This window comes from Notamacropus eugenii, chromosome 4, assembly GCF_028372415.1.
Source record: "Notamacropus eugenii isolate mMacEug1 chromosome 4, mMacEug1.pri_v2, whole genome shotgun sequence".
Classification (NCBI taxonomy): Eukaryota; Metazoa; Chordata; class Mammalia; order Diprotodontia; family Macropodidae; genus Notamacropus; species Notamacropus eugenii.
The window spans coordinates 20,142,168-20,164,338 of NC_092875.1; the positions used below are offsets into that span (position 1 = coordinate 20,142,168).

A 22,171-nucleotide genomic window follows, 5' to 3' on the forward strand; every position below is an offset into this window, starting at 1 on the left:
CATTCTTATTTCCCTGTTTAGGACTCTCTCCAGCTCATCAATGTCCTCCCTAAAACAGGATCCTCAGAAATAAACAGTAATCTAGATGTGGTTATGACTAGAAAGCAGTTCTTGTACTTCTTGCCAAGCTGAAAAGCCTTTGAATATATGCCTGGTGATAGATTCTGTATCTACCTTGCTATGCCTTATAGTATTTCCTTGTCAAGCTGGTCCCAGTAGGATGCAGTGTTTGGCCATGGTGACTCTCAAAGATCATCTCCTAATATATGGAACAGCTACCATTAGCTCGGAAAGAGGAAATAGCCATGCAAATGAAAACACAAAACTTATTATTATCCTCATCATTGTACATTTCTATAGTACTTTGTATTTTACAAAGTGTTTTCATATACTTCATTTCAGTTGGGTAGTTCACATATTTACAGAGAGATAAATCATATACGTATACACATTATTCTCTGTCCTTCCAGCTCTAATGTTCTCTGTTCCCAAGTCCCATTAAGTCTGACATTCTAAGATCTCTCATTTTCACTGCTCCTAGTTTTTACACTCTTTATTGTAAGGCCCCTTCTAACTCAAACAACTCTGGTATTCTAAATGGAAAGTTTCTATATTCCATAATTCTATATTCTGAAGTCCCTTCCATTTTAATATTTCTTACCCAAAGAGTCCCCATGGCTCTGACATTTTGTCTTTCCTAGTTCTGATATTTTATGTTTTTAAGTCATTCCCACCTTTGTTCTAAGGTGCCTCCTGGCTCTGATATTGCTTTCAGGCTCCTCCCAGCCCTGGAATTCCATGTTGTGACACCCATCCCAGTTCTGACAGTCCCTCTTCTAAGGTTCCTCCCAGCACTGACATCCCCTGTTCTAAGGCCCTCCCAGCTCTGACATCCCCTGTTCTAAGGCCCTCCCAGCTCTGACAGTCTCGGACTTCTAAGGCGTTTCTCAGCTATGGAAGGCATGGCCATGGGAGATGTGGCAAGGCAAGACAATCTAGACAATCTGCCTGGGCTGATGAGTTAACTGGTTTGGTCTCTTTACTTCTCATTTCATGGAAGATCTAGTTAACTCTTTTAAAAAGATAAATCTAAATGTATCATGTTAAGTGAGTAATCAATAACCCTCGAAATTTCACGGTAGGAGAATAGAAGGCCACCCAGGCATGCTGAGAGTAACTTCACTGACTTAATTATGGTAACAAGACGCTGCAGTTTCATTCTCTTGCGTACACGTAGGGATATTTACTCAAAGCACAATTACAATCACTGAACATTACATATGTCACTGCTAGAAGCTAACCACAAGCTGCCAGGATGTAAGACTAAACAAAAGATGCAACTCAGTACCATAGGAAAGGTACTGGACTTGAAGTCCTAGCACATAGGCATGAACTCTTCCACTTACTAGCTATGTGGCCTTGGACAAACCAATGGTCTGACTGGGTCTCAGTTTCTTTATCTGTAAAATGGGGAGGTAATAGCCATTGAGAAATACATGAACAAATTGTGGTATGTGACCCTAATGGAATATTATGACACCACAAGAAATAGTGACTATGAAGAATTCCAAGAAGCATGAGATGACTTGTATGAACAGATGTAGAAAAAAGTAAGTAGAATCAGGTAGCAAAACATGCATGGAATGACTACAATAGCATAAATGATAGAAACCTCCACCACAATAAATCCCCAGATTGTACACCATGTAAGTATATTGGCCAAGCTTGCCCTAGAGGAAGGGGAGGAGAAAAGAGACTTTATTTTCTTTGCAGAGATGGGATTCTATGGGCATGGATTTTTAGACTCAGATGAATGGTCAATTTTGATGACCTGACTTATTTTCTTTATTCTTCATTACAAAGGAAGGTTAAACAGGTGTGTATGTTCATCCTTCGTTACTGAAGAAGACCATGCCATCAGCGAAATGATGACATGACTTGCACTTGACTTTGTTTTGAGTGAGGGAGGGCTTGTAGGTCACCAGCCTCACTTCTCCTCCAGAGCCATTTGAATCCAGTGACCAGATAGTCATCAGGATGAAATGGGTAAGGGACAAGTAGGAGGGATATATTTGGAAATTATGGTGATGAAGAAACAAAATATAATTATAAATTTAAAACAAAAAAAGAAGTTAAGAAGTCATGGTTGTGGGGGATAATATTTGCACTACCTCCCTCATAGGGTTGTTATAAGGATCAAATGAGATAATGAGTACAAAGGCTTCTTTACCAAGAATTTGGAGAAAACTTCACAAATGGCATCATGAATCCTCTCACGTTCTGCTGTGTATATGGCATTTTTTTCCTTTTTTCATTTTGTATTTAAGTTTAAAATGGATTTTTAACAATTTACAAATTATAATTTTTTACAAATAAAATCCAAATGATATCAATAAAAATCAATTGAAAAATCAAAAAGTTTTCCATAAACATGAACTATTATTTTAGAGGACATTTGGGAACCTGACGCAGTTCTATAATGAATTTTAATCACTAGTTTAAGAAAGATCTTGTACCTTGATGATAATAGTTTGCTCAATAATTGGATGATTAGTAATTTCTTTGGTGGGGGTTCACTTTCCACCTGCTCAGATCACGACTCTGCTCTGGTTGAGCTGAAAATTTTATTGAGCTGTTGCCAATAATTCCATCAACCCTACTCTTAGAACCAACCTGGCAAGGAACCTCTTTGAATTGAGTTAATCTTATTCCCAGGTTAAGTGACACATCATCCTTCACAGTGATGGTATTCAAAGCCTTTCTACATTGGTAGGATGAGCTAGAGTTAGGGCTTCCCTGGCATAGTTTTTGGGAATGAAGGGTCACTTTCATACCACAAAGAACTTTGAGGAAAATTTTGCAGTCATTGTTACGTTAAAATACTGGGTTTCCTTTGTCAGATTCAAGTGTCAAGTACAGGGTTTTGCATGCCATTTGTACATACTTACTGATGCTAACTTAAGTCACTAAGCATATATTAAGCACTTGTCGTATGCCAAGCAATGTGCTAAGTTCTGGGGATAAAACAAAGGGCAAAAACAGGTTACCTGGCCTCAAGGAGCTCACAGTCCCATACAGGCAGCCAACTATGTACAAACATGAGATATATGGGATAACCTGGAGGTGATGGCAGAGAGAAGGAATTAGAACTCTCTTTAGCAAGAGGAGAGTAGTATATTTCATCCACCTTCCACTCTTTTTTTGCCCTTTTCCTTCCCTACCCCCCCATCTCATGAAAGATCATGAAATTATATTCTTTGTCTTTGCCATACAGTCTTGTTTACAGGTGACTGGAACAGTAGACATTTTTTGAGGAGCAAATGGAGACAGAAGCCAAGATCCTGGCTCCCAATTCCTGATTAAGGCTTCCATTCTCTGCCCTAGTTAGAGAAAATTAATTAAATTGGGGTAACTTATTCAGGGCCAACCACTCTGGAAAGGAATGTTAAGAGTGTGGAAACAGCTCTGGTTTAGAAGAACAGGGTGAAGGGTAATTTATGTCTAATTTATGGAATAAATACAAATGACATGATAAGATTAATTAGCACAGTTTCCATTTATTTCAATTGGGGATAATGACAAGTTATAAAAGATATTAAGCCCTCTCATCCTCACCCAGATTTTTGTAACAGAAAACTCAATTCATTCCAGAAATGGGGGCAGGTGTGCTTCTCTCTTCAAAGTGACTCTGAGCCTAAGAAGTGGGAGCAGATCACCTTTTTTTGTAGTCAAAGTCCTATTTCCTCATGGTTTTCTATAGTTATTTCCAAGTTACTCTTGAATCAGTCCCGACTAACCTCCTGGTGGCTAGGGCTTTGACCTTTGGCTGTGGCACCATGTTCTCTTACCTTATTCTTTATTCCTGCAATAAACAATGAGGTTGACCCCTTTTGTGGGATGAAGAATCTTTTAGCACAAATACCTGTTTCCTCCACAAGCCAGAAGGATTCAGAGTACTGACACTTGTTGAAGTCAGATATTTTCCATTCTCTAAGACCATTTCATGGTCATACATGGAACCCTGAATGATGTTGATGATGTGCAAATGGGAGGCAGCAGAACATAGGGCAAAGAACATTGAACTGGACTTCAAGAAACCTGGGTTCTAGCCTTGGTTCTGCCACTACCTGGCTGGGTGATTCAGTGCAAGCTCCTTTCCCTCACAGTGCACCATCATGGTATTGAGGACAAATTCCAATGCTGCTACTTATGTACCTTTCCATCTGTGGGCAAGTCCCTTCCTTTCCTATGTCCCAGTTTCCTCCTCTACACAATGAAGAGGTCCAGGGTTAGACCAGGTGATCTTGAAGAGCCATTCCTGTTCTGAGATTTATGGTACTGTCATCCTAAGTTCAGGGATATCTCAGGCAGAAGCCTTGTCTGGGAGTCTAGGACATCCTCTCCAACCATCAGAAGATGTCAAGACTGCCCTTTGTCTCTTGGTTTCCTATTCCAGGCAAGTTAACCCACTTGATATTGCCATACTATATCTCAGCTATAAGTTCTTGCATGGCCATGCTCTGAGATTGACTCCTAATCCAACTAGATGTATCTAAAAGACTGTCTGGATGAGGCAGTAGCTGTCTAATTTTCCAAGTCTCCTTGACGTTCTTCTTTCATATATGCTTTGTCTTGTCCTCTCTTTTCTCCTTTTCCTTTCCTACTCCTCCGATCTTTCCCTTTTTCTTCCCTCCCTCCCTTCCCCTCCTCTCTTCCTTTTTTAAACCTGAGTCTGATTTCTTATGCCTATATTCACTAGCCCCTACCTATTTGCTCCTTTGCTTCCACCTCTGATCTTGGGGTGCTTTATTGACTCTTTATCACTTGCCCATAATAACTGATTCATAGCTTTCTCTAGCCCTCCTCCATTGCTTATCACTCACCTCTCCTTGTCCTGGCCTCCTGCCCCATTTCTTAGATCTGCCACCAGCCAGACCCCAGCAGGGTATCAAGGAAGCTCAGAAAGGGCACCTGGCTTGTCATTCCTGGCTTGGCACTCAGCCCATCCAGATCCTCCTTGGTTCTATCTTGCCTGTTTTGACTCGGGCCATCTGGCAAGATGGCAGCATTCCCACTTGCAAGATGGCCTGCGGAAGTCTCCAAATGGCATAGGCCAAGTGAGCAGAGAAGAAGCCAGAGATGGCTTGGTTTCCTCTTTCTGTAGAAAATCATGCCCAATGGTGGTAGATTTCATTTATTTATATAGCCCAAATACCTGATTTATTTAATGGATGCCATTAATTAAAGAGCTTTGCATGAATACAGGGCCCTAGAGGCAGGTAGGTGGTGAAATAGGTGGGGATGGAGATGGGGATGGAGATGGGGGAAGATGCAGCTGGAATTAGTAAGACTTGAATTCAAATCTGACCTGAGATACTTCTCACCTGTGTAACTAGGGGCAAGTTACTTAAACCGTGTGCCTTAATTTCTTCATTGGTAAAATGGGGATAATAATAGCACTTCTCTCCTAGGACTGTTGTAAGTGTAAAATGAATTAATATTTATAAAGTGCTACATAAATGCTACTTAGTATTACTAATAATGCTTCTGGCTGCCTGACTTTTGGGGAAAAATCAGAGAATATTTGAATTAGAAGGGACCTTTTAGTTCCTGTGAATGGATCCTACTTAGCACCATGTAATCCCAGAAACTCATTTTATCCTGAGACCTGAATGAGAAGCCTTTCCATGACATGAATATTAAAAATAACTTGCACTTATCTAGTGCTTATAGTCATTTTCAAAGTGATCCAAAGTGATTTATATGCACTATTCATGTGACCTTCATACAATGCCCCCATTTTAAAGATGAAAATATTGAGGCTCAGAGCGTTAGCAGATGGTCAGTGGCCACAATGATATTAAGAGTTAGTGGTAGGATTTGTTTCTTTTTCCAAATTCCATGGGAGAAACCAACAAGAGAAGGAGGAGAGTAAAGAACCCACATCTCTAAGACCTTGTTTCATGTAGAAAGAGCACTGGATTTAGAGTCAAAGTACCTGGGTTCCAATCCTGACTCTGAAGCCTACTAATAATAGCTAATAAAGGCTTCACAGTTTGTAAAGTGATTTTTAAATGTCCCATCTGAGCTCAGAGAGATAGATGATCTCATTATCCCCATTTTGCAGATGAAGAAACTGAGGTAGAGAGAAGTTAAGTGAGTTGCCCAGGGTCACAAAACCAGCAAGATTCTGAGGCAACATTTGAACTTTCTGATACTAAGTCCAGTATTTTATCCTCTGCACCTAGCTGCTTCTAACTTACTAAATGTGTGACCTTTGGTAGGTCGTTGCACCCAGGGGTATGCTGGTAAGTATCTAACAATCAGCCCTCTGAGAAAAAAAAATTCATGATATACTTTTAAGCTTAGTATGTATTTCCTCCATCAGTATCTTAAGTCTAGACAATCAGTAAAATAGTAAACCAAGCCCTGATTTGTAGCATTTGCCAATTTCCAAGATGGAAATTAACACTCAGTTGGAAGTTCAAGTTGGTATCGCCTTCCTTCTCCTACCTGTGAATGGTCTTATGGTCTCTAATATCTAGGAATGGTTCCGTCTCTGGGGGGTAAAGGAGACCTTTCACTCCCTCAAAATACTTTTGAGGAAGTAAACCTTTAGAAACCCACAGAACTGACTGATTGTCCCTGGGAAAGGCTTAAGTTATGGGGTGACCCCATGTATGATGATGAGGAGGATAGCTCTCATTTATGTGTTGGTTTGATTTCTGCAAAGCACTTTAGATATATGAATTCATTTTATCTTGACAAGAACCCTGGGAGGCAGGCGCTATTATTATTCCCATTTTACAAGGGAAGAAACTGAAACAGACAGAGAAATGACTTACGTAGGGTCGCTAGCAAGTGTCTGAGGCTAGATTTGAACACAGATCTTCTTGTTTCAGTACTCTGTCTACTGTGCCACCTAACTGCCTAGAATAGTGACCTGTTTGATTAAACATCTGTTAGTTGGTGCAGTAGATAGAGCACTGTTTGGAATCAGGAAGACTCATCTTCATGAGTTCAAATCTGGTCTCAGACTTTTACTAGCTGCGTGACTCTGGGCAAGTCACTTAATGTTCTTTGCCTCAGTTCCTCATCTGTCAAATAAGTGCTAAGAAAACCCCCAAAATGAAGTCACAAAGGGTTGGACATAAACGTAACAACTGAAGAAGAACAAAGGCTGAGGTTAAAGACAGCTCAGTGGTCAGAAAGGTGTGGAAAGAAGCTGTTTCAGAGAGACAGCAGGGGAAAGGTTAAGAAAGATCTTTTCTCCATCCCCAAAGTTGATTGGAGGTCTACTGAAACTATCATAGTTGGGGAGGAAAAAAAGATGTACCTGGTATATTTCACTTATAAGTGAACAGTTAGCATTGCCTCTTAAAGGCTATGTGCTATCTGGGAAAACCAGAATCAGTTTCACTTGCAGGCTTGGTCTCAGTCTCACAAGGTGCCTAGTTTTACATGGCAGTCCCTCCCACAGCAGTTCTTTGGTGCCCACCTTCCCCATGGGCAAGCTCAGCCAGCCTGAGCTACATACAATACAATCAAGTCCAATTAAGAGGGTTAAATATCTCTTATATTCAACACCAAACCTCCCATGAGTAAGTGGTCATCTACATGGTGAAGTGGTCATCTACATGGTGATATCTGGGGCCCAGGATTTAGTAGTGATCATCATAATAGACAGGTCTTTGAGGTTTACAAAGGATAATACCTATTATCTCATTTAATCCTCATAATAATCTTGTGAGAAAGGTACTATTATTAGTCCCATTTTATAGCTGAGGAAACTGAAGTTGAGAGAAGCTGACTTGCCCAGGATCACATAGCTAGTGACTAAGGCCTGATTTTAACTCATGAAGATAAGTCTTCCTGATTCCAAACAGTGCTCTATCCACTATGGTGCCACCTAGCTGCCCTGTCAGTGTCCTACTATCCATCTTATAGACCTTGTATTTATTTGTATTTCTTAACTTTATTTGTCTATACATATATTTATACACAAGTCCCCTTCACTAGAATGAAAGATCCCTGAGGAAAAGGATTATTTTATTCCTTGTATTTTTATCTGCAGACCTTAGCGCAGTATGTAGTAGGCACATAACAAAGGCTTCTTATGTGATTGATAGAATATTACTGTTTAAAGGGACGTTAGGACCTAAAATGCCACATTGTAACTGATTTTAGAACTGGAATACTCTCCTCCTTTCTAACTACTAACTTTTTTGGCTTCCTTTAAGTCCTAGCTAAAATCTCTCCTTTTTACTGGAAACCTTCCCTAACCTCTCTAATGCCTTTTCTCTGTTCATTGTTTCCTGTTTATCCTAGATATAGTTACTTTATATGTTTGTTTGCATGCTGTCTCCCCCATTAGACTGGAAGCCCCTTGAGGACAGGGACTATCTTTTGCCTTTTTTGTCTTGTCAGCACTTAGCAGAATGTCTGGCACATAGTAGGCACTTAATAAAGTTTTTGATTGATTGATTGAATTAGTGATTCTGCTTGCAGAGCTTGATGGAACTAGAATATGGACCACTGGATGTCAATGCTAAAGACAGCCTTAGAACATAGTTGGGAGGGACTTCAAAACATAAGATTTCAGAACTGGGAGGGGCCTTAGAAGTCAATCCAGTTCAATCCCATGATTTTGTAGATGAAGAGAAAGAGGCCCAGGGAGTGGAAATTATCTTGCTCAGGATAACACACAGCATTGATGTTATAACTGGAATTAAAACCCAGGTGTCCTGATTCTGAGGCAGGGGATCTCTTTCCTAGGATGCCATCAGAACATTGGCAGGTAGTTGGGGAGGGGACTCACTGAAAGGTCAAATTGTACTTACTTCAAAATATTTTCCCTCCTTAATGGAATAGGGAAGGAATAGAGAAAGCCCAGCTAATAGTGTTTAGTTGTGAAATCAGGGAATTTGATTCCCAAAGGAAGGTACAAAATCAGTCTGTGTACCCCAGAACAATGGTAGTCTCAGCTAGAAGAAAGTTCAAAGGGCATTTAGTCTAGTCATTCTACAGCATAGGCAACACAAGTTACATCCAGTACATTCCCTCCTCATACACCCAGTGACAGAGATCACTACCTATCCAAGGTTACACCTATTCCATCTTTGCATTGTTTATCTTAGTTGGTTCTTCAGGGTAAAATCAGCATCCTTGTAACTCTCTCTCATTGGTCCCAGTTCTGTCTTCAAAGTCTAAGAAGAATCAATTTAATTGAGAATGTGTGAAGGAGAGAAGAGTAAAGACATCAAACATTAGTCATTATTAAGGTTTCTAGCCAGGGCATTTGAAGGAGGGGATATTGCCACCCTTTGGAATGTCCAAATTCCAGCTGTTTAGCCCCATTCCTCATCCTACCCTCCCCAATAATTTATGAAGGAATAGGGGAGTGGAAACAAGATCATAGCTCTAGAACTGAAAGGGGCTGTTGTGGTCACCTAATGCAATCTCCGTTATTTTACAAGTGAGGAAACTGAGATCCAAAGAGGAGAAATGCACTGACCAAGGTTTCAAGGGAATATGTGGCAGAGTAAAGATTTGATCCCAGGTCCTTTGACTCCAATCCAGCATACTTGCTGCTGAATCATTGAAGTCATTGCAGGATTCAGGAGTAGCTCACATCTCAGGAACAACAGTCCAAAATTTGCATCCTCAACCTGCTGTCTGGGACCTTGGGTTGAATCAGTAGAGGGGTAAGGATGTCTTCAATGTCCCTGCATCTTTTGTGACTGGCTGGCTGATCTGTCAATCAACATTTGACCCACCAATGACACAATGCCTGTTAAGTAACCAATAGGAAATGTTATGCAAATTATAAGATGTCTCAGACTGCTGTATATGCCTGTTTTTGCATGTCCTACAAGTCTGCCTGGGGGCTGTGGTAGCAGAAATTCCTACACTTGTCTGTTTCTGTTCTCCATCACCTGAGCTAGAAGGGTACGTGTAGGAGAAACTCAAGCAAAGGGCCAGTGTTGGCCTCCCTCTTTCAAGGATAGCCTCTTCCTTTTCCTGGCTGCCCAGGAAAATGCAGCCACTTAGCTATAGGGAAAAACTGTGACACAATGGCAAAGTCCAACCTTGCTTTAGCCCTGACTTCAGAAGGCTTGGAGTCTGGAGTTTTTCTGTCCCCTGAGAGTTTCCTACCACTGACAGACTGCCTAGAATCAGGGTACACCTTGGACTTTCTGTATGAATGGGAGTTCATGCATTTCAGTCTTTGACAACAGAGGACCATGCAGAAGGGTACAAGAGTTCTAGAATCTTAAACTGAGAGAATTAGAATGGATATTGGAGCAAAATATCAGAGCTGAGAAGGTCCTTGGAACAAAGAATGTTTAGGGAATGTCAGAGCTGAGAGGGGACTTAGAACAGGGGATGTCAGAATTAAAGGAGGGTTTAGAATATTTGAACACTGTTTAGAACAAAACCTAAGGGGCCTCAGAGCAAAGAATATCGAAATGGAGGAGACCTTAGAACACAGGGTTAGGAGGCCCCCTGGATTAGAATGCTAAACCTTGAAGACATCAAGAAGTGTAGCCCTTTCATTTTACAAAGGAAAGCAAGTCTCACAGAGATGACCTAATGGGCTGGAGGTCAGTCATCTAGTGAGCAGTAAAGCCAGGTCTCTTGGTTCTTGGGCCATTGTTTCCCAATCACGTGACTTTCCTGTGCACCAGTGCTGTCTCAGGGAGTGTCATGCGACATCATCATGGGATGCATCAACTATACATATCCAGGATTTTAGGATCAGAACCTGTACCTAAAAGGGAGGTTGGAGTCCATTTAGTTCAACCTTCTTATTTTCCTTATGAGGAAACTGAGTTAGACAGAGGTTAAGTAACTTATTCAGGGTCACACAGCTAATAAATATCCAAAGTGACATGTGAATCAAGGTCTTCTTGACTCTAAGTCTAATGCCCAAGGTACATGCGTAGTCCCAGATACTCATATTCTGATTTTAGGATTCACAAAAACTTTCCCCAGTAGAGTTTGGCTTTGGTACAAAGGAAAGAAATCTGGATTTTGTATAAGGAAATTGGACTGGGATTTTGGTTCTGGCACTTACTATCTGAATGACTTGGAGTAAACCACTCTCCTTTTCTTTGAGCCTCAGTTTACAAATCTATAAAATAGAAGTCCTAGATTTAGATGGAAGGAACCTTGGAATTTTGTCCAAATCTATCATTTTACAGGTAAGTAAACTGAAGCTAAGAGAGGTTTGAATGACTTGCCCAAGGTCACATAGGTTTTTTGTTGTTTAGTCGTTTTAAAGTCATGGCTGACTCTTTGTGGCCTCACTTAGGGTTTTCTTGGGAGAGATATGAGAGTGGTTTGCCATTTCCTTCTCCAGCTCATTTTATAGATGAGGAAACGTAAGCAAACTGGGTGAAGTGACTTACCCAGGGTCACACAGCCAGTAAGGGTCTGAAGTCAGGTTTGAGCTTGGGATGATGAGTCTTCTTGACTCCAGACCCAGCACTCTAGACACTGTGGTGCCATCTAGCTGCTCATAACAACCATGTAGGGAGTGGTAAAGTGGTAAAGCCAGATCTGAATGCTCAGTTCTCTGTATTACATGGTGGATAATAATGCCTATGCTTGCTACCTCCAAGGGTTGTTGTGGGATACGGGTAGTGATAGGAAGGTGGGGGATGCCTTGTGAACATTAACTGCTACATCACTGTGAGTGCTTACTTCTCCCCCAGAGCCTTTGGCAAATCCCCTTGGATTTTTTTCTTATTTCCCTCCCTTCAGTCAACATTCAGCATACACGAAGTACACAATGTTTGTAGGAGCTCAGGAGCCAAGGGTCAGGTGGCCACTGCAGACAAACTAAAGAATGTTCCCCCAGAACCACGGACTGTCTGGGGCCCGGGGGCTCAGCCATGGAGCTCTTTCCATTTTCATTCACAGTGCATAGGAGGCGTTCTGCAGTCTCATCACTACCTCTAGTGGACAGTAGTCCACATCACCCTCTGTGACAAATGTCCTCATAGCAGTCCAGCTTTCTCATTTTCAGCCTCAGTGATCCAAGGTAGGAAAACTGAGAGCCCAGCACATTTCCTTGACCAAACCAGACAAGTCCAATGCCTTCCTCCTGCCTAGATCTCCCTTTGTTTCCCTTCCTCTGGATCTGTCACTTTGGGTGTATCATGTAGGTGAATAAAAATAATTATCTTGCATTTGTAATAAGTATCTTCATTCATAAAGCAATAATAATAATATGTAAAGCGCAAAATAATAATTATATAATAAATGATTGCATGGCAACAATAACAATAAATGAATAATAATCTTACATTTGTAATAAGTATCTTGCATTTGTAAAGCAGAACAAGTTCTCACTTGTTATCTTAGTCAATCAAAAATACTTAGTAAGTGCCAACTATGTGCCAAGCACTGTGCTAAGTGATGGAGATACAAAGAAAGGCAAAAGACAGTCTCAGACCTCAAGGAGCTTACCGTCTAATGGGGATTATCATCTAATATAATAATGTTATTATTTTACTTATTTAATTTATATAAATGTATATTTGTATAAATATTTTTATTTGATTTAATATTATTATGCAATAATAATATAAATTATGAGAAGATCTGGCATTTACATAGCACTTAAAGGTTTTCAAAGCATTTCACATGCATACACACACTTCTAAAATCTCATTAAACTTTTGTAACAACCCTCTAAGGTCATATTTTCACCTGTGATGAAAGCAAAGCAGGGATTAGTTCTCGTATTCTTCAAAAAAGAAAACAGTCTGAGTCTGTATGGTGTGATAAGGCAGTGTATTTTAGTGGAGGAAATAGGCTGAGGCTCAGATAGGTCAGTCATGTTAAATAATTCACTCAGGGTCACACAACTAGTAAGTGTCCAAGGCAGGATTTGAACCGAGGTCTTCAGGATTCTGTCCACCACACTACCAGCCATAACACTAGAATCACATTTATAAAGAACTTTGGGGGCATTTTTGCTATATGTTGATCCTCACAAGAACCTTCTGATATAGGTGATATTAAACTTTCCATTTTACAGATGAGGAAACTGAGGCTGAGAGAAGTTTGATTTAAGTCTAGTGCTTTTATCCTTAGTTAGGATGTCTTTGGTGTCTCTCTTCCCCCTTGCCATCTTACCCTACCCAGGACATTTCTTATGTCACATGCATTTTAAATAAGATTTCTGGATTTTCATCCCTTTCTCCTAGAAAAGAGCAATCTAACTAGGAACTTCTTTTGTCGCTATGAGCCTGCTCTGTGTCCTGCCTCCTTGCAAAGGCCCACAAGGGCCCATATTTTCTTGGAGGCAAACCTGAGACACCAGGATCTTTCAGTAGCTGAGGCTGAGCACCAAGGATCTGGAGCACAGATACCAGCTCTTGCCAAACTCCCAGCAACCAAAGGCAAGCATGTGGGGTAATCCAGGCAAGTCCCTCTCCTTCTCAACCCCTGTGACATTGGCCTAGATCACCCAGATAATTGTCACAGCCATCTGCTTCATTCTGGCAACAGGAGTTTGCCTCCTTTGTGTCAGCTCAACTCCCATGATGGACCCTGGCTGCCTGTTCCAAAGTGCTCAGTTACCTGAGTCCCCTAAGAGGTAAGCCAGAGCCAACCAGCATCTCTTACACAGTTCATTCATGGCCTTTCACATCCAGTTGAGTGCATTTAGCCACTGCATACTGTGAAGGACCTTTGTGCATTTATGATGTACCTGCTGTTAGAGAAATGCATCCTGAGAGAATCTTCCCTCATTGTCATATCAATCACCACTCCACATCCCTTTTCTCCTCATCTTCCTCCTTAACATAGAAGGGACTATCTTTATTCTTGCCAACAGTCCAACTCAACAAACATTTATTAAGCACCTGCTGAGTTCAGAGAACTGTGCTAAGCATTGCATGAACTGATCCTTGGCCTCATGGAACTTAACATCTAATAGAAGATCATTCATATGCAAATGGACATAGTAAGAACAGTAAGTATATAAGAGATACAGAGAAAGGACTGTGAGATCTGAGGATGGAATGACCATTTATGATTTGGGGAAGCTGGTTATAAGAGAATTCTTCAGGTACAGAACCTGAGCTAGGCCTTAACAAATGGTGGCCATTAGTATTTCTCTTATAGATGTGAATTCTTGGTGGGGATGGTTATGACACCGAAGAATATAGGAATTGAGTAGACTTAATGCTGGAAGGAACCTAAGAGGCCATATTAGTCCAACCCCTCCACTTTACAAAGGAGGAAATTGAGGTCCAGAGATGTTGTCACTTGCCCAAAGCTCCCCAGCTAGTCAGTGGTAAGGTCAGGATTTGAACCTGGTCTTTTGACTCCCAGTCCAGCACTCTTTCCATTCACACTATTCATTCAGAGAGAACAAAAGATAAATTGAAATTAAGGCAGAGCTCTCTCTTAATCATTCAATTCATTTATGTACCTGAGAGTTGAGTGGGTCAACATCTATCACATGCCTCTTCCTTCTGACCTGGGGAGAGGAAGCTATTCCAATTTATTATCTCTCTTCTTCACTTGAGCATCCCCTAGTGGAGATTAGTGATGGGAAACTGAAAATGTAAATAAAACTAAAAATGAGCCTTTCCCCCTTCCCCACCAAGCTACTTGCTGGGATGTGTTTTGGAACATGATGTAGAGAACAAGGCACCCCAGCCTGATGAGATACACCATTTATTCCTGGAAGGGGGGAGAGAATGAATCATTTGACTTATTTGTGCCCAACTGAATCATCTGAACACCAGTAAGATTCCATCAGCCAAAGAGAGAAAGATCCTCCTGAGGAAGTAGCTATAAATGGACATCTAGGGGACTCATAAAGGAAGCATCATGGAGTAAACACAAACTTACAATGACCATTTTTAACCATGTGGACACAAAGCCTTGAGTTTGGATTTTCTTGCACCAAAGGACTTGGAGTTGGAAGGAATTTAAGATAGCAGCCCTCTCATATTACAGAGTGGGAAGCTGAGGCCCAAAGAAGGAAAGGAATTTGTCCAAGATCATACATACAGTTGAGCTTGGATTTGAACTCAGAACACAGAAATAGCAAATCTCAGATTCATAAGGAATATTTCTTTTAAAAATTCAAGAGACCTAATACAACCTCACATTTATGACACTACCTGCCTTCACTTTTCTATCATTTCCTCCCACAAATCTCCCCATAAGATATAGCACCACTGGCATGATATACCCCCAAGATTCAGATTTTGCTTTTTCGTGTCTTAAAATAAAATGGCACGTGGACAAAAAAGGAGTCACATGGAAGCAAGTCCTTTTCAAGTATTCCAAACTTTCTCCAAAAGGAGTTCTGGATTTAGGCTTTATCCATCAGCAACTATTTCTAGATCAGGCATGAATGGATTTGGGATCTTTTTATTAGAGAGACAGAGAAGTGAGAGATAGAAGAGAGCTTATAATATGAGATGTTGGTGCTGGAAGGAACCTCATAATACAGAATATAGACTGTCAGAGCTGAAAGGGACTTCAGAACATAGAACGTAATAGCTGGGAGGGACCTTATGACACAGAACAGAGAATATTGAAGCTCAAAAAGGAAGCTAGAACATGGGATGTCAGATTCAGGAGGAACTGTAGGTTAGTCCAATCCCCTTGTTTTATAGATGAGTAAACTTGGATCCATAGAGGTCATGTTACATAATTCGCAAGGTCATACAACAGCATCAAAGCCAAAGACAAGAACTGCCTCTTTATGCTATATGTCTCTGCCTCCTGACATTAAAAATGGAAATTTAATATGAAGGTCAAATGTAATGAAGGCCACCTTTGATGCTACCATCTTAGCAGGAACTATCTCGATTATCTTCACTCATTCTCTTATGAGTCAATATCTTGAAGTTAGAATAGCATGGCTATTAATGGGCCCTTGGTAAGTATTACATCAGTTGACTTTAATTTGTTGCTGACCTAAAGTTAATTAAAAATATATGCTGGCTAGTCATGCAGCATTGGGCAGCTGGACAAAATGTGAGAATTCATTGGAAGATCAGGGAATTTGTAGTGGAAAAATCATTGAACGTGGAGTCAGGAGACTTAGATTGTAATCCCTAGCTCTGCCACCAACTTGCTGTCTGGACTAAGGCAAATTACTTCATTTCTTCAGGACTCAGTTTCCTCATCTGTCAAAGGTAAAAGGAGCTCAAAATCAGAATTCCTGGCTTAGTTTAAAATGTCACTATCTTGTCTTTAAGCCCTGCCTTCTGTGCGAGGGGCCTCTAGCGAAGAGTGGGAGAAGGGTTGGTGGGCAGAGATAATGATGGTTTGAGGGCAGAGTTCTCTCTAGTTGACGACTTCTCTTTTATGATCATGGGATTCTACAGGGTGGATTCTCTTTATCCTATGAGTGCCCAGTTTCAAAAGGGGGTGGTCTAGTGGGGAAGCGAAAATTTCAAAGGCATTAAGCCTTTGTGCTGAAAGAGGCAGCTAATTAGGATGGGGCACGCTGTGGCAAGAAAGGACTTATTTAAATCAAGCAATTGTTTTGAATGAGACTGTCCAAGCCTTGTGTAAATTGTGAATATGACTGGCTCATCAACCCCGGGGGCTTTAACGATATGCTTTGTTAAACAAAGGGTTATGCATTATTTTCTCTCTAGTCTGCACACGTAGACATAGAGTCAACTGGATATAATAGTGCCTGTTGGATGCATTAAAAAACCTGCTTTGGTTGGAAAAACTAGACTTGAAGGAGAAAAAGCAAGGCGCCCCCGCGCTGGGAGCTGTCCGCAGACTCCAGTGCTGAACACGCAGGTGTGGGAGAGCCTGGGCTCTGGCCAAAGAGAAGAGATGAGCCCCTTAAACCGAGACTGGGGTCAGAGGCAGGCCAGACTAGAGCCTAGAACTAGGCAAATGTTTGTTCCCAAATGGTTTCTGCTTAGGATGTCCTCCCCTCTACCCATAACCTGGGCCGCCCCAGCCCTGTTAGTTCTTTCAACATGAGGGGCGCTGTTCGCGGTACTGGGGAGTGTGTAGCTGGCGATGGTTGAAAGAGAAATAATAATGGAGCCTTCTCAGAGTCTTTGAGTTCCAAATCCTTAACTCTTTGGCTCACCCCTTTTTGAGTTTAGGAATGTCTTCCCCTTCCTCCCCTCCCCTCAAGTTTTTCTGGAGAGACCATCCAAGGGACCTGTGGGCTTAGGGGAGTAAGGAAGAGGGTGGGGTCAGGAACGGAGAGATGAGAAGGCTTTAAAAGGAGCCCCTCTCTCTTAAACCCGTCTGTCTCCCCAGGAAAGCGCAAGACTATTGAAAGCAGTCTTGACTTTCTGTTCAGCACTCTAGGCTAGTGGTGCTTGGAGATCTTAGCCCGTGAGAAAGGAGGAGGGGTGGAGTCCACTAGGATTCCCTAATATGGGAGTTCTTTCAAGCTAGGAGCCTGCCTCCCTCTTTCATGCGCCCCCCCCTCCCCTAAAGTTCCCGGTTCAGATCAGCTCGTTCCCTTGGGAAGCGACGCCCTAGAAGTTGCTGGGAGGCCGTAGGCTGAGGTGTCCCCGCAGAGAGCTCCATTCCCCCGGGATCCAAGCGGGGACACAGATTCAAGCCCTCCCCCACTCCCAATCCGGGACGTCCCCGTTGGAAACCCCTGGACGAGGGAACGAGTGGTCCTGGGGTAAACTCCTCGACCTTCTCTCACGGTTTTATCACGTCCCAAGCTCATCCACCCTTCGTTGACAACCCCCACCCCCCACCCCTCGCCCCCAACTCCCGCCCCGCCCCGGAGTCTCATTTGCGTGTTCATATCCCGGGGATCCCGGGTAGGTGAGGAGATTGTTCTGGCCTGGAGTATGTGTATGAGTGTGTCGGAATGGGGGTGATCGCTAGAGCCTGGGACAACCCTGACCCGGAAAGAGCAAGGGACCACCAGCTCGACTGTGTCCTGGCTACCCGTGGGGTCCGAGCGCAGAGAAAGAGGGAATTCCCCGGTCTCGTCGCAGACCCCCAGGTCGGAATTGACTCCAAAGCGCGCCGCCACCCCAGTATCTTGGTACCCGCCACTCTCTGTAACTTTGCCCGCCGCGCCCCCTCCACAGCCCCCCGCGACAGCCCAGATTGAGGGGAAGCTCTCTCCTACCTCCGAGCTGAGCCGCCTGGCTCCCCAGCAGAAGGACGAGCAGCAGGGAGAGTGGCAGGCGCCCAGCGGCTGGCGGCCCGGTCCCGGGCATCCTGGAGGAGACCGCTGTGGAGGTGGAGGCTGCTCAGGAGAGCCCACCAGCCAAGCGAGTGGCAGCCCCACGGACTGGGCTGTCCAAAAGGAGCAGGGCGGAGGGAGGAGAGACTGAGGAGGAGGAGAAAGAGGAAGGAAGAGGAGGGGGGAGGAGGGAAGGAGGGCTAGGGCTCGGGCCGGCTCCCTTGCTCTCGGGCTAGGGCTTTCCGAGGCTCCGGGTCGGTCCCGCCGTGCGCGTGGGGAGAGAGGGAGGGAAGTGAGGGGGAGGGGACGCCAGGCTGGGGGCGGGGCGGGGCGGGGAGGGGGCTCGGGCCAGGGGAGCCCCGGCAGGCTTGCGGGAGGCGGCCGGAGGCGCGCTCAGCCCTGCAATCCCGGCGGCTGTTGGGGAGCGCCCAGCCAGCGAGCCAGCCAGAGAGAGAGAGCGAGGGAGCTAGCGCGGGCGGGCAGCGGGGGGAGGAGGGAGAGGGAGGAGGGAGAGAGAGAGGAGGGAGGGAGGGAACCGACTAGGGCTGAGGCTGTGCCAAGCGGAGAGCAGGAAGGGAGGGAAGGAAAGAGGGAGGGAGGGGAGTCTAGGGGGAGAGGGGGAGCGAAAGAAAGAGGCTCCGCGTGGCCGCCAGAGCGAGTCCTTCCCCCCCGCGCCCCGCCCCCCTCAGTCCGGCCTCCTCCAGCCTTCCTCTTTTCTCTCGAGGGGTCCTCCACCTCCTTCTCCCGCAGCCTCCACGTAGGGAACTCTCTCCCTCTGCTCTGATTTCCACCCTCAGGTGCCCCTCGTTTCAAAGTTCACCCTTGTCTCCCTCTGCACATTCTCCTCTTTAGCCTCCCTTCCTGCAGTCTCCATTCCCCCGCCCCAATAGAATCTCGGGACCATGGACTTCCAGTTCCTCATTTTGCTCAGGAGGGAACTGGGTCTAGACAGGGGCAAATGGCTTGACCAAGGTCACGCACTTTTCGATTCCAGCCTAAGGCTTTTGACTCCAAATCTAGTGCTTCTGATACTTTGTCCCAGAAGTCTCTATCTCTCCGACCTTTACTTCCCCATTTAAACCAGGTAGCCTGCCCTAATCAGGTTCACGCAACCCCCTGGGGGTGGGACCCTTCCTGCCTTACTTTCACCCTAGCTCCCCTGCCTACAGAGCCAGCTTGGTGCAAAGAACCTAGAGTCCCCATTCACATAAAGGTAGAAAGCTTAATATTTTAGTTTCCCCTGCCGGTAAGAGGCCCTGTTTTGAGCCATCCTCTGTCTCTGAGGGATGGGAAGGAATTGGATAGGGAAACTCTGGGCATTGAACCTATCAACTGTTGGCGATTCTTCTCTTCTGATGACTGAGCAGCCTCACCTAGTTCTCTCCTATCCCTGGTTCACCTCAATTTAGAAGACCCCTCATTTGTTTAAATAAATACGTGCAGGCCTCTTTAGCAGGCAGAATGAGCAGATGGAGAGCATTCTCATAGGCAACAACAGGACAAATGTTACTTTAGAAGGAGCAGTGAAGCTAGAAATCCTTATTAAAGATTATATGTGTGTGTGTGTGTGTGTGTGTGTGTGAGAGAGAGAGAGAGAGAGAGAGAGAGAGAGAGAGAGAGAGAGAGAGAGCGCTTCCTACATCATCATGAAGCACTTACCTGCACTGAAGAATTAGATCTAATAGCTCATAATTCATTGCCTGCTGAGGTCCAGGGCCATATCAGAGAACATGAGAACTGGAAGGGATCTTAGAAATCCCTTCCAGGGATTCTAGTTCAGGGGTGGGGAAAGGCCACATGTAGCCATCTGGGTCCTCAAGTGTGGCCCTTTGACTGAATTTGTTCTCTAAAACTTGGACCCAGTCAAAAGGCCACACCTAAAGACCTAGAAGACCGCATGTAGCCTTGAGGTGGCAGGTTTCCCACCCTGGTTCTAGTTAAAGATTCATTTTATAGAGGCTGGTGACCTTGTACAGCCCTCACTCACTCAAAACAAAGTCAAGTGCAAGTCATGTCATCATGTCGCTGATGGCATGGTCTTCTTTGGCAACGAAAGATGAACACAACAACAACAATATTTTATAGAAGACAAAATTGAGGCCTACAGTGAAGTAACTTGGAAGAGAGAGGACTCAAACTCAGGACTCTAGACTTCAAGCCATTCCATTAGGATAGATACACTGTTGCCTCTCTCTCTCTCTCTCTGTCTCTCTCTCTCTGTCTCTGTCTCTGTCTCTGTCTCCCTGTCTCTGTCTCTCTGTCTGTCTGTCTGTCTGTCTGTCTGTCTGTCTGTCTGTCTGTCTCTCTCTCTCTCTCTCTCTCTCTCTCTCTCTCTCTCTATATATATATATATATATATATATATACATACATATATTGGAGGAAATTGGGGTTAAGTGATTTCCTCAGGGTCACAGAGGCCCATTCTCAATATGTACTGTTGGTTTCATCAGAGGGACCCTGAATTTCATCTATTTTTCCCAATTCATTTCAACAGACACTGATTAAGAGGCTACTTTGTCCCAGGTGCTGTGCTATGGACTGGGAGTGAAAACAATAAACCAAAAGAGATACAGCCCCCACCCCCAGAAGCTTCCATTCTACTGTACTCCTTAGGGCAGAGATGAATAAGTTTGTCTAATATCTTTGTAGTTCCCCTCCTTACTGACCTCACCTCCAACAGAAGGACTCCAGAGAGTTCCTAGACATGATTAAGAAATCTCTTGAACTATGAAAGCATTCTAAGTGGGTGGCTGAAATACTTATAGGCACAAGGGATAGGACCAAGGCAGGCACACCTTATAATAAATAGCCGGCCCTTGATGAATGCTTGTTGATTTGAATACTGAAAAGGAAGAAAAGGGGACTGGGAAAGGGAAAGAAAAAAGAAGGAATAAAGGAAGAGGAGACCCAGAGACAGATAGAGAAAAAAGGAAAAGAAAGGTGCTCGCACAGACTGGGAAAGATAAGCACCTGGTGCTGAGAGGGAGAATGTCATTTCAGAGTGAATCTGCACTTGCATCATCAGATCTCAGATTTGGAAGAGGCACTGTTGTGCAATGGCCTGTGTTCTTTAACTGGAGTCAGAAGAACTGGGTTCATATCCTGACTCTGCTGCTTACTACTTGTATGTCTTTGGAGAAATTCCTTTAAAGTCTCTGTACCTCAGTTTCCTTCTCAATAAAATGAAGGAAAGTTTAGACTAGATGACTTCTCAGTTCTCTTTCTAGTTCTGTCTATAATCCTAAATGACCTGAACCAATTCTCTTCCTGGAAATATCTTGCTTCCTTTCCTTCCTCTTTCCTTTTCTGGCCAGATCTGTCACAATGCCTGAAATTCTGAAATCCAGTTTTCTTGGGATGGGGGCAGAGCAATGAATCCTCATCTGGAAGTCAGAAGATCTGAATTCTAGTCCTGACTCTGAGGCTAAGGCAGTCTGTGATCTTGTTCAGTATCACATTTTCTTCATCACCATCACAATAATAATGAGCATTTTACACAACATTTAAATTATATCATCTCTTTTGATACCTGAAAAAACCCCTATAAGGTAGGCACCATTTTTTTTTATTTTTACGGAAGGAAACTGATACTCAGATAAGTTACATTACTTCATAGAGAGCAAATGTCTGAACCAGAATTTAAACTCAGGTTTTCCAGACTCCAAGTCCAATAATCTATCCACTGCATCACTTAGTTGGCACATATTACCTTCCAGCAGAAAAGGATGTTTGGACCATCTAGTCCAAACACATTATGCTGTGGATGAGGAAATTGGCTCAATCAGCCATCTTTGCCTGGGCACAAAAGTCTCTTGTGAGGCTCAAAGGTGGTAATAAAAGTCATACTACTTGGTAACATCTGACACTTTGGACATATGCATCTTCCTTATCCATTTGCCCAACTGTTCATCTTTAACCTAGTCTTTGATCTGGCAGCGAGAAAGAACTGAAGGAAATTTTTTTTTAAAGTTCTTGGATTTTTTTTTAATACAAGGG

At 43.4% G+C, this 22,171-nt stretch overlaps 1 protein-coding gene across 1 annotated transcript in view; it reads right to left on the bottom strand.

The window, feature by feature from the left end:
* SEZ6L (seizure related 6 homolog like) overlaps positions 1-18,612 on the bottom strand; it is a 239,932-nt gene extending 221,320 nt beyond the window's left edge. Inside the window, exon 1 of the mRNA XM_072600100.1 lies at positions 18,116-18,612. Coding sequence (XP_072456201.1) covers positions 18,116-18,206 — 91 coding nt within the window. The 5' untranslated portion in view covers positions 18,207-18,612. The remainder of the gene's footprint in view (positions 1-18,115) is intronic.
* Between the last annotated feature and the right edge of the window lie 3,559 nt (positions 18,613-22,171).